We start from the raw sequence: 13,288 nt of genomic DNA, 5'->3' as shown, positions 1-13,288 counted from the left end.
ATAGGCATTGCAATTACCACTAACATATTTCCAGTTACAGAGAGATTTGAACGATCTGTTGAAGTCCAGTGACCCACAGAATCTGAAACAAGCACAGGAAAGCTCTCACACCTCCTCAGGCATGGCAACGCTATACATTTCCGCTTTGCAGGAGCCCAGCATTGTGTGTGTGTGTGTGTGTGTGTGTGTGTGTGTGTGTGTGTGTGTGTGTGTGTGTGTGTGTGTGTGTGTGTGTGTGTGTGTGTGTGTGTGTGTGTGTGTGTGTGTGTGTGTAATGGGTCTGGCAGGGTGAGAGGGATATCCGCCCTGCACTTCCATTAATTGTTGATGGTGATGAGGAGTGGAGAGAGGGCGGGAGCTGACAGGAGCTCCAGTTATTAACACAATCACACAGCAGGCCTAGTGAACACATGAACTGAGCCCTGGAAATATCCCACTCCCCACACACACACACACACAGTGTAAACAAAAGCCTACACTGCTGTGGTGTGATTGCTAGCTAGGGTGAATGACAGCACATCCCTGATCAGAAAACCAGGCACTTCAATAGGGCCATATACACCCGTTGTGTAGAATGTGATCTCTCCCTGTCTTTGACCCTTAAGGGGTGGTCACAATACACTTTTTGCTCCATTGACTTCTATCCATACGCATGTGAATGCGGGAGACACTAATTCACAACGTGACCTCTCAGCTGAATTAAAAGAACGCAAACTTTAAATCTGCAGGTTTGCAGCATTGCAGTAAAGTTGACTAAATTAGATCTTTTTACATTTTGGATGTACTATGTGGAATTATGTTTTTTAAAAAGACGCCACGGAGTGATAGGGTCTAGTGTAACTAAATTAAACCAGCAGTTTTCAATAGTGCTGTGCCTTTAAGAGTTCTATATTGTTAAATGACTACTGTTTTAATTGGCTAATAATATACCAGTTATAAAGTTCACACTGACGTTCATCAGGGCGGGTCAATACTGGTAGGTGAAGATAACGTAAATATAAGTGATCAATTGTTGATGTGCTTATCGTTATTTTGATTTCATATTCTGGAACATATTGTCGATGTCATTGTGATGTCATGTTGTGATGATGTTTTTTCTTTACTTTTGGCGTGAAATATGCAATCCATGTCTCCTTTAGGTCCTCCACTGTTGCTCATAATAAATGTCAGATCAGATCTGTATTTTAGAAGTGACACCAGCAAAAATGAGGCCATAAAGTAACATGTTTGCACTGAATGAGGATGTGTGTAGATTGGAAAGTAAGTAGTGCTGTGGTTCGTCTTAAAAATAAAGCATTGCATCACCAGTGTGCCTAAACTTCAGCGAAAGTAAACTGTTGTATCCTCCTTTCCCCAGTGACAACCATCGCATTACTCATACACATATACAAACGCCTTCATTCCAGTTTTCTATTTTAAACCAAGAGCATTGCAGGGCACATGGTTTATTTATTGGCCTGCAGGTTTCACAGGGCCCTTTCTCTCTTGATGGCATACAAGAATGGAATCTGTTAGGACAGCCTGGTTTCCCCATTGCCCTTCCACTTAACGACAGAAAGAGGAACATCTACATAAAATGAAAAATATACCATGTCCAAATGTTTACAAACAGAGCAATGCACACTAGCAGGAAAGAGAAGCAGCTCACAATCAGACGAATGACGGATGTTGTGAATAAGCACGATGAAATTTAAATCACAGAGCGAGACATGATCTCATTCCTATAGTCTGGTCGAGGACCTTCAGCAAGACTTCAGCTGTAATCTCATCTCCTCTGCACACACACACACCCTTGTGAAGGACGGAGCAGATGCACTTTTCTTTCCACTCCCCCATTCCACACCGGGCTGCCATCCATCACTTTAACAGCAATATGTTCCAGGATTTTCCACATGGCGCTGCGGTGGAAGACACTGGGAAACAGGGTGGTGCTCAGCACTGGGGGGAAAAGGAAAGTGCTTCCAGATCCAAACTCTGACCCAGATAAAAACAGCTTCCTTCCCCTCTCTTGCTCTCCGTCCAGCGGCCTGCAGCCTGGAAAAAGGCTGGGCGTGGGGCTTGCACTTTTTCTCCAGCCCGTCTCCATGTTCTCGACAAGCAACCTCTCTCCATCCAACAGCTGCTCAGAAGTGTTCCATGCTGTTCCCTGGCTCTCAGAGGACTCACGTTTCAGAAACATCTTGTTTTCATTGTCCATGTGACATGTTTCATTCATATTTGCTGTTCTCGACAGTCATAAGCCACAAAAGTGTGTCTGCCAAATAAATAAATAAGTCTCCAGTAAGATTTGGTGCCATGCATGCCCGTAAGAATGTGCTATAGGGTACTGCCCGTAAAATGACACCATGGTTCCTAATGAGGTCCAGAATCCCTGTCTGTGCACCATCTGTGTTTGCTGACAAACTGATGCTGATCAGATGAGACTGGGATTTCACATGGACATGGTACAAATATAACCATAAAATGTTTAATGTTACTTCTGACAGTTAGCAAAATCAGCATGGAAAAATCTTTTGCCCTCATGTGAAATTCCCAGTCATGTGGATTCCCCATTGAAATGACTGGATTTCGCCCACGAGGCTTTGCTGAACAACAGTAAATGTTCTCATCTTTTATGCTGTCTTGAACCAGACACGACAAGCTATATCTTCATGTACATAAGTATTTATACTAAACAACAATAACAGGACTTTTTTGTTGTTTTTGTTTCTTTCTGCAGTGACATTTTAGATAGTCCCACTCAAAGTTAAATCCTATTGCTAAACCACATAACTGTATAAAGAATATCAAATATATTTTGTACAATTTGCTTCTGGTAACCCGTTCAGATTTAATTCAATGGCAGATTAACCACAAATAGTTAAGCTCTTGCACCATCAGAAAAGCAGGTTTAAAATGAAGAGGTGTGTGACATAATAAAAAATGGTCTCTAATGTGCCAAATTCAAATCAATATCTAGTCATAGTAGAGGGTGCAACTCAGGCCGTTACTGTACGTCAGTGAAATTAACAATGTGTTCATTAAGAATGAATGAGGTCCCATTACCATCCCGCTCCACATGACTGAGTGCTCCTATTAGCATTCCTCTGCTTCCTTCAGTTGTCTCTCTCCGTCGCTCTTTTTCCACTGTCTTTGTGCACACAAAGGGCAGACGTGTTCCTGATCTGTCCCTCTCTGAAGAGCATAGCTCCTGCCTTCATGTCCTCTGAAGGTTCACGACACGAGCACGCGTCAAATTTATGCCCCACGTGTAACAAAAAGGCCTGTTCATAAATGTAGTCTAATAAAAAATGTAATCATACTGGTACATTTGTACAGTTTTGCTTCCAAGGAAGCGTTTTAGGACAGGACAGAGTGCACTAACAAGTAATTTCTGCTTCTGTCTAGGCTTGAAATGGTCAAGTTAACCACAAATACACCTAATGAGCCAGCCGTGTAACACAAAGGACGCCGCTTCCAATCACAAACACACTTTTATAGAGCATTTCAGTGCATTCGAGGATGGACTAATGTTTAAAAAGTATGTCTTTCGGATGGGAGATGGGAGAGGAACATGCAGGCGGTGTGTTGCCATGGCAGTGGGCAGCGTGGGGAGCTGACACAATGCTTGCATCAGTCAGAGGTGTAAACAGCGAACGAGCACACGGAGACAGGATGTTCCTTCCAGTGCTCTACAAATGCTTTTCACAGAGATGACGCATTCAGAGGATGAATCATTGCGCGGAGAGCTGGAATGACATGAAGAAAGATACCATAATAACGCCATTATAGTATTAATGGCGACGTGTTATAACAGAGGCGTAAATTTCAGCTCAATTAACCGCTGCGCCGTTGGGAAAACGCAAAAGCGAGAGCAGAAACCCAGTGGCACGTAAAAGCTTTTGTTGAGGAGCAGACGATGTGTGCGCTCCTGTTGCTATGGCAATTCTACATACGTGATGTGTGTGAAAAAAAGCTTGTTGCTGGGGCAATACAAGTGTGTGTGCGCTGTTTGTGTCTTTTATATGGGTTTGTGTCATTTCAAGCGATGTGTTGCCGAGGTAATTTATTTAGTACAGTTACAGTGAGTAATTCTATACGTTGTGGATTAAATCATTCAGGGAGTACTGCAGTCTTGTGTATAAATACGCATGCTGAAATGGTAGTTGCCTGAATGTGTGAAAGTGTGTAAGCGTATGGGGGAAGGTGGCTGAGACGCCTGTATGTGAGTGTGATATATGTTTCTTCATTAAAAGAGAGTACGCTAGTGTGATGTATGTTCTGTTTTGTTGGATGGTATCCATGAATACAATTTCACACAATTGTTATAGCATTATGGGATGGTGGGATATTGTGTTTGTGCACTGTGACTCGTATATGCACACTTTCATATGCAGGGTGCAAAAACAATCCCACCACTCAACACAGAGGGCGTAACACTAAAGGGTATTCACAGTGACAGAAATTTGCACCCATAAAGCGAATAGAAGTCATTTGTTTTCGATGAGAGTTGGTGATCTGATGTGAAATAAGGAACTGATCATCAAGCATAGAACACAGTCCCAGCAGCAAGTCTTGCAAATCTAAAAAAACACATTTAATGTTATAGTTTTTAATCCTTGATTTCAAACTGTTTGTTTAAGTGTTTACTTTTTATTTGCTTTTTTAACAACTTCTTTGTGAAAATACTATAATTGTATAACAAAAACAAGACGTTTCTATCTAAAGTATAAATCAAGTTCAAATTTTTTTTCCCCGATTTATTTTCAAATAATTCATTTCAGATTATTTGAGTAAATATTATGTAAAATAAATACATTTCATTTTAGAAATTGTTGATGTGTTATCTTTAAATTAGATTTGTCAACGCTCTAGATATCTGCATCAGCCATCAAAAAATCCATATTAGCAATCAACAACTAAATATTTAAACTTATGTTTTTATTATTATTATATTTTAAATCAATTTCAGGAGAATTTGCCCCAAAATCAGCCCTGAAAAATGTGGATAAGTCTAGAGAATACATATAGGCCCTAAAACGGTAGTGCAGGCGGTACTGATATGGTTGAACAGCACAGCGACTTTCCGACCTCCAGCGATTCAATGGCTGTCAGTGTGAATGTACCTTAACTGCCATGACAGTAAACAAGAGTGTTTCATTGTTACATAGAGTTCTCAAGTCCTCTATGTGGCCACACTGAGGTCAGAGTTCAAATTCCTCCTCTTCCATCCCACTCAAGGATAAACGAATGCAAATGCATGCCCAGACCCAATCCCCATTCAGTAATGTAGCTCACAGAGAATAATGAGTGTAAGTCACAAGCGTGTAGTCGTCTCTTCCAGTAATGCACACCATAACAGCGCTCCTGTTTTCGCTTTCTTTTTCTCGCCGGCTGGCCTCACACACAGAGCCTCAATTGTTGCAATTATGCCAAACAGATTCCTGGGCTCCAGCCTCTCCTCTATCCATCCCTGGATCAGGCTGCACTGTGGAAAAAAAATCCATGAAGGAGGAAAGAGGCCAGGACAGGATGTGAGCAAGCCAGCTCATCACACTCCAGCAAGCAAAAAAACGTAGTTCCCAAGCACTTCGGAGGTCAGACTTTGAATTTTTAAAAGGAGGCATGTTTTTGATTCCAGAACAAGATGGTGTGTTGGAGTGTGTGAGAGTCTCGTGAGAGTCACAGCGGCAGATCTGGGACTGAGGAATACTACTTTTTGAGGACATTTCTCAGCTGTAAGAGGAACTGTAGAGAAGAAGAAATACCTGCTTCCTCTTGACACACTTGTGGTATGCGAATTATTAAATGTGAGAGTGTGCTGTCCATGACTGTAGCACCATAATCTCATTTTCACCTGAGAGTGAAACATTCATACTCTTTAGTGAGTTGTCTCCTACAGGTCAAATGTTTAAATAAGCTCTAAAATAGTAACTTAACTAAATATCATAAGTGACTGATACTCCGAGCCGATCCTGACCTCCCTGGGGCCCTAAGCAAAATTCTGTTAAGGGACCCCTCCTACTCGACCCATGAGCCATGTGTCATTGCCACACAGTCACACCTGACACCCCAGTGCTCCCACTACAATCCTCCCTCCTTTAACTAGTACTAATGAAAATGTAATTCTGATTTCAGAAATAGACTTTGTTACTAGAAAAAGTACATTCTTAATATCAAGAATTCACATTTTAAACAGTACAAATTTAATTATTGATATCAAAAATGCATGAAAAGCTAAAATGGCTTGCCATAGCATGTCACTGTGTTTAAATGATAAAAGCAATACTTGATACTTGATAGTTATTATTTACTGAGGGATGTGCATCCATATTGACCAGTATGTTCAGCCAATCAATTTAAGGGCAATATAGCCTATAAATCAATAGTCAATGTCAATACATTGCTTTCCATCTTGCTTTATTGCAGAACTGTAATTAAACTGACTCGGAGACTAGATAACCATTGTATTGTTTTAAAAGTATATAATGCCTATAATGAGGAGTGCCATCACACCCATATTGTACTGGTCCCCATAGATGTTTTGCTGGAAAGTGCCCGTTTCATTTAGTGCATGCGCATATGAACGCATGTTAACGTGCGACGCGGTTATCTTTTCCAAGCTGCAGTTTATAAACAAACACTGTTGCCCTTTGTCGTTTTTCAAACGTAATAAATAGTTGTATTTCACTCTCACTTTTTTGCACAGTCACAGAACAGCCCTGGAAGTGGCCGGCATTAACAAGCAAGACACAGAAAGACCAAAAGATGCACTGCCCAGCTGGGTTAGACAGACTAGAGAGAGACGCACATCAACTTAACTAAACCGTTCTTTGATGATATCAAACTTGGAGAGGAGAGAACACAAGTCTACCTGATTGCTGTTCCCGCAAATCACTCTCATGGTGTTTTCTCTCTTCTCATGACCAGAAGGATAGTTCCGCTTAATTTTCTCATCGCTGTTGTAAATTTTGATTGACGCACTTTGACACGAGGAGGAGACACGTTTTTCGCCCTTACGCAAAACTCCAGATTGCAATGATTCCTAATGGAATGGTTGGAATTTGCCTGTGAAATTTCACCAAGCAATGGTAAATGGACCACACTGTGGCGAGCAGGACAAGGCCGAGGGCCGTGGGAGAATGACAAGAGGCCGGTGGCGTGATTACTGATGAGCGCCACCTGCGCGACGCACCGGTCTGGATCTCCTCTGTCGTTGCTCCACCTTTTATGCTTCCGCTCCTCCGTGAGAGATACGAGATCGGTGCGTCGCGCAGGTGGCGCTCACCAGTAATCACGCCACCGGCCTCGTGTCATTCTCCCACGGCCCTCGGCCTCGTCCATTAGCAATGTCGCATAGCTAAAGGCTTAAGGCCTGTTCACACCATGAACGAGAACTATAAAGATAACTATATTAGTATCCACACCAGCGGACGACATTGTTTATTCTAAACGCGTGCTGCCGTTCTGTCTCTGCCGCTTTAAATGCTCAAGCTCTTTTTCGTTTTTATCATTCATTAGCTGGAAAAATCATTCTGAAAGTGGTTCCTACAATATTTGGCATCGATATTATAGTTGTGGTGTGAACTCTGCTATTCTTTTATGTTTACTCAGAATTTATGTTTTAATATAATATACTAATAAATATATATACACACTGCCGTTCAAAAGTTTGGGGTCGGTACGATTTTTAATTTTTTTAAAAGAAGTCTCTTCTGCTCACCAAGGCTGCATTTATTTTGTATAAAAATACAAATCAAACCCAGTAATATTGTTAAAAAGATTCTATTTCAAAAAAATGCTGTTGTTTTTAGCTTTCTGTTCATCAAAGAATCCTAAAAAAAAATGGTACACAACTGTTTTCAACATTGATAATAATCATAAGTGTTTCTTGAGCATCAAATCATCATATTAGAATGATTTCTGAAGGATCATGTGACACTGAAGACTGGAGTAATGATGCTGAAAATGCAGCTTTGATCACAGGAATAAATTACACTTCACTATATATTCACACAGAAAACAGCTGTTTTACATTGAAATAATATTTCACAATATTACTGGGTTTGTTTTGTATTTTTAATCGAATAAATGCAGCCTTGGTGAGCAGAAGAGACTTCTTTTAAAAACATTAAAAATGTTACCGACACCAAACTTTTGAACGCCAGTGCATATATATGTATATATTTATTAGGGGGTGGGGGGAAAATGTATTCGATGAAATGTAATTCTACCTTCCACAGATTCGAATCGTTTCACAAATTTCTAAAATCGATTTTTTAAAATGTTTGTTAATAACGTGATGTTTTTGGAAAAAAGAAGGCCCCTGACAGTTTGGAGAGCGCACAGGCTTCCACCGGGGGAAGCATTATGAATGAAGCAGTTCCTATATTAATATCTTAATGACCAGAAAATAGCTTTAAATAATGTATAGTTACCAGCATATGACAAGATTTTCATGCAATCTTGTTGCCTCTTATGTGTACAGGTACTGAGAAGTGCGTTCAATGTGGAAATGCAAGCGGTTGCCGTGGTAACGAACAAAACCAGCTTGTAAAAGCACATTAACATGCGGCAGCAGTGTCTCAGTCGCCAGGTGTTTAATTTATACTTTTTATCAAATAACTACCGACCAATCGGCACTAACAGTAGCTGCTGTTCAGTTTGTATAATGCTGCTCTCTTTCTAATCTCTATAAACCCATTGTAATAAATGTCACATTTAGCTGTGCTTTAGATATATCAGGGCTCAACGCTAAGGTTTTTTCCTACTGGTTCAGATTTTTACTTGCCCTGCCAAAATGGATTTTGATTTTGACACATGTAACATTGTAAACCGTGCTTAAAGATTACTAGCGCAGCCAGAGGATGACAGAAAAAAACTAATGGTGTATTAATTGCGTAAAATATTTTTAACAAGTTCAACTGAAAAAAATCATCGCAAAATTGACCAGTTAATTTTGAGAGCCCTAGAAATAATATAATTTAATGTGATCAACAGTTATTAGACATATGACAAAAAGAGTTGCCTATCACTGCAGTTTGGGAAATACTTACTGGAAGCTTGCGTAGCACTGAGATTTTAGTGTAATGTGGTGGAACGCAGGCAGTCGGCATGCAGTGAGATACCTTAAAAGGTAGCATGTTTTTTCTGCTTACTAAAACAAACTTTTAAATCACAAGCACAGATATGATACCTACAAATTTTGTCAATTTTGGAACACAACTTATATCTTCATACCCCATCATATTATTGATATATGTGACCCTGGATTACAAAACCAGTCTTAAGTAGCACGGGTATATTTGTGGGAATTGCCAACAATACATTGTATGGGTCAAAATTATCAATTTTTCTTTTATGCCAAAATCATTAGGATATTAAGTAAAGATCATGTTCCATGAAGATATTTTGTAAATTTCCTACCCTAATGTATAAAACATTTATTTTTGTAAGTGAATGCAACACAATCGCGAACATAAATTGACAACTTTAAAGGCGATTTTCTCAATGTTTCGATTTTTTTGCACCCTCAGATTCCAGATTTTCAAATAGTTGTATCTCGGCCAAACATTGTCCTATCCTAAAAAACCATACATCAATGGAAAGATTATTTATTCAGCTTTCATGTGATGTATAAATCTCAATAAAAAAAAAATGACCCATATGACTGGTTTTGTCATCCAGGGTCACATATTTGCAACATTTACTGTAAACGCATTTATTTAATTTTTTCTACTTCCTGCAGAGATTAACCACAAGCATCCCCATAGATTAGTCCAAATCACCTACGGAAATGTGAACACTGAAAGCACACACAGTAAACTGCACCACTGCAGTAGTCACAAAACAAGGACCAGTTTCATTATTCCCCTCAAAAATATCACAGCAATTTCCCTCACACATAATACGCCTAGGTTTGGGATCAGGGCGATGATATGAGAACGACGATAATTTGCTGGCAGATGGCCTTTCATTATCCGTCACGCAGGATGGAGGTGAGCCCGCAACACTGGGGATAAAACATGTCGTGAATATGAATCCAGCAGTGGAGAGCATCTCCTCCCATCTGTCATGTGTGTTTGTTTTCAGAGCCTGTCTCTCAGCCACTGTGTGTTTTATCTAAGCTAGAATAATTAAGTTGTTTATGAGAGTGGCTGAGCAAAGAACAATAGAAGAGGCAGTTTGTTGTCTTTATTAGTGCTCTGAGCATGAAGCGCCCATGGAGGAAAACTCATATAACTGACCAGCTTGTATACCCATCAACCCAGTAGCATCCATTAGTGGAAGCTGGAGGGATCGTATTCTGATGGCGGGTGAATACTAGCGAAGGATTTCGAGGAAAACAAGGGAAGGACAAACAACCAGAAAGTAGTTTAACCAAAATAAATCAGAATATTCATCTTGAAAGACAAGATTGATAAACTGACAAGGCTATTCCCCTACATGGGCAGAGATGTGAGAGGGGTCAGCATTTAGCTCAGTGTCAACACATACTAAAGTAACATGTAATAGAGAATGCAAAGCAAATGAGACCAACGGTGGATCCGAAATCATGTACTGTTTAAGTAGGTACTACATTTGAATTTTAAACTTACTTTGTGACCGTTTCGGCTACTTTTTTTCCAATACTATGTCTTCTGACATACTACTCTTTTGGCGCACTGTTTTCGCATGCTATGTAGTAGCTAGGGAAGCATTCGATTTCGGACGCAGTGCAAGAGACTCTCACCTGATAGGGCTGAAAGGCTCCTTCATCCGTCAGGAAGTCCAGGTGTCTGTCAGAGAAGAACTCGATGGCTGTGATGGACCCAAACACTGTCTTCCCCACCAGAGGCTTGAACGTCTGTAATGACAAAAATCACTCAGGTTAGTCAATGCTCTGGGCTTCAGAAGCTAAAAAAAGAAAGAGCGTCATGCTAGACAGCTCAAACAGAACAAAAATAATTTTTCACATTTAGCCAACCTAAACAGCACATAACCACACTGCGTTTAATGCTGGGTGAATGGTCTTTTATACCCCAAGATAAACAACATTTCACATTATTTTCACCATGTTTACTCTGGAGTTACTGCTGTGAATTTGATGGAATGTAAAAGGGAACTGTTTACCAACATGCAACCAATCATACACTAACCTCAGTGCATGCCTCAATAAATATCCACATGCTTTGTAGAGTCAGAAAAACTTTCATGTGCTCTGTTTTAGTTTCGGCATCCGAGGAAACCGCTAAAAATGAGGAACCGTGACAGAAAACACACCTACGGGTTTCTATTTTTTGATTCAAACAATGGTATTACAACAACAAAAGTACAGTGTGAGTTCTTGAAACCTGAGTACCTAGAATGAATTGTTAACCCAAGTAAAGCATAAACAGTATGATACAATAAAACAAATAATTATGTAAACCTAAGGTTAAAAATAAACCATTTCAAGTGAGAAATACCCATTTGTTTTCCTTCTGGCTGTTCTTCCTGCCAATGAACCAATAAACAAGGTGCTCTTTTTTTAAACCAAATCTTTTTTAAGACCTGCGCAAATAAAATGTTAGGTCCCTTTTGTTAACAGTGATTGAATTAGCTAACATGAACTAACAATGAGCGATATCATTTTTAACGAATTTATTCGTCTTTGTTAATGTTATTTAGTAAAAATATAATTGTTCATTGTTTCATGTTAGTTTAGTTTAATGTTACTTAACAATGCATTAACTAATGTTAAATACAAACTTTGATTTTAAACATGTATTAGTAAATGTTAACTAAATAAGTTAACTAAACTAAAAGTTAGTAAAAGTTAGTTAACTAAAAGTTAACAAATGAAACCTCATTGTAAAGTCTTACCAATAAAATGATATCCACACCATAATTCATAATACCGTATGGATACGGAATCTATACCAAATACGGTATCCAAACAGAACAACTCCATACAAACTCAAAATAAATTTTCTCAGATTCTAGCTGGGGCTCACATTCAACTGCAAAACAGGCTAACTGCAGGCTTAAAATACTCATGACATGTTTTATTCAATATATACAGTATGTATAGAAATTGGAAAATGTACTAAATAATATATCAAAACATACAAATTAGAGGTCAGTCAATATTAGACTTAGCTGATATGATAATAATGTCTTTAAATAAAGGCAATAAACAGACTACACTAGAGCCAGTACTAGTAAAATCTATATTCTGAATGTGTTAAATAGATTTGTTAGTCTTTCCTCACTGGGTGAAAGAAGCCACAAGAGTATCCAGAAAAGATTTTATTATGCAGGACTTTTCATTTTGAACAAGGCCGAATTATACTGGGACTTTTATTTTTGAAATGTCTTTGCTTTACTACTTGTAGCTGATCATTCAAAAAGACAAGGGAGATAAAATATGCATTCTTTCAACCATCTGCAACATATTACAATATAAACACCATTAAGTAAACATTGCCATCACAGTATTCTTTGGTTGCGAACTGCTCTGAAAACGTGCAACAGCACTGTAAACTTGCACCACCCGCATTTATTAAGTTAAATCATTGCGTTATAAAGTTTAATGATCACATTTGCCTGTATCGCAATTCCTATTTTTCTAGCCCCATATTCAATATCTATTAAAATTATAATAACACATGTTAAAGACCCACAGGAAACCTGAATAAGATAACAAAAGGATGCAATACCACTAAAGGAACAGATGCATTTGTGTGAACTAAAGTTTGCATTTTTGGGCTCTGAGAGAATGTTCTCACGGCGCAGTAAACATCTGCAGCTTCACCTTAGATCAGAGGTCTTTCCTGAGAATCTAATTGAATCAGAAGGCTAAATTGGCACTAGTATGACTACACAAGAGCTGGACTGAGTGGACAGTAATTGGATTCATTACAAGCCCGGCCTCACAGTAGACTGCAGTTGAGCGTGTGTGTGTGTGTGTGTGTGTGTGTGTGTGTGTGTGTGTGTGTGTGTGTGTGTGTGTGTGTGTGTGTGTGTGTGTGTGTGTGTAAATGGCATGCCATCTGGTCGAAGTCTTCATACTACACACAGACATGACAGTCATGAGACTAGCTGCACATGATCAGCATCACAAGCTATTCTTCATGTACGCTGGGAAGGGAACACATCTACAACTGTGCTGTGCAACTCTAAACACTAAGTACCAGGAGCTTATGGATTTAGATTTCATTATAGTTTCTCGTTTACGACCTGCCTATAATTCCTAAAAGCATAACTGGAGGCCATTAACAAGTTAAGATTGTATTCATGTAAGAAAGAAAAAAAAGCATTTGTGATATTTAGACTGCATTCTCACCAA

The 13,288-nt window shown here is 39.2% G+C and overlaps 1 protein-coding gene across 8 annotated transcripts in view; it reads right to left on the bottom strand.

Annotated features, from left to right (window-relative positions):
- jmjd1cb (jumonji domain containing 1Cb) overlaps positions 1-13,288 on the bottom strand; it is a 138,647-nt gene that overhangs the window by 27,099 nt on the left and 98,260 nt on the right. For all 8 annotated transcript variants that reach the window (XM_077206089.1, XM_077206091.1, XM_077206090.1 and 5 more), the window contains one exon: positions 10,712-10,825. In XM_077206089.1, the coding sequence (XP_077062204.1) occupies positions 10,712-10,825 (114 nt within the window). The remainder of the gene's footprint in view (positions 1-10,711; positions 10,826-13,288) is intronic.

Source organism: Siphateles boraxobius, unplaced genomic scaffold, assembly GCF_051911475.1.
Source record: "Siphateles boraxobius isolate OS27281-9 unplaced genomic scaffold, OSU_SipBor_1 55, whole genome shotgun sequence".
NCBI classification, from domain to species: domain Eukaryota; kingdom Metazoa; phylum Chordata; class Actinopteri; order Cypriniformes; family Leuciscidae; genus Siphateles; species Siphateles boraxobius.
The sequence above is the reverse complement of the archived record's forward strand: the minus strand, read 5'-3'. Positions and strand labels throughout refer to the sequence as shown.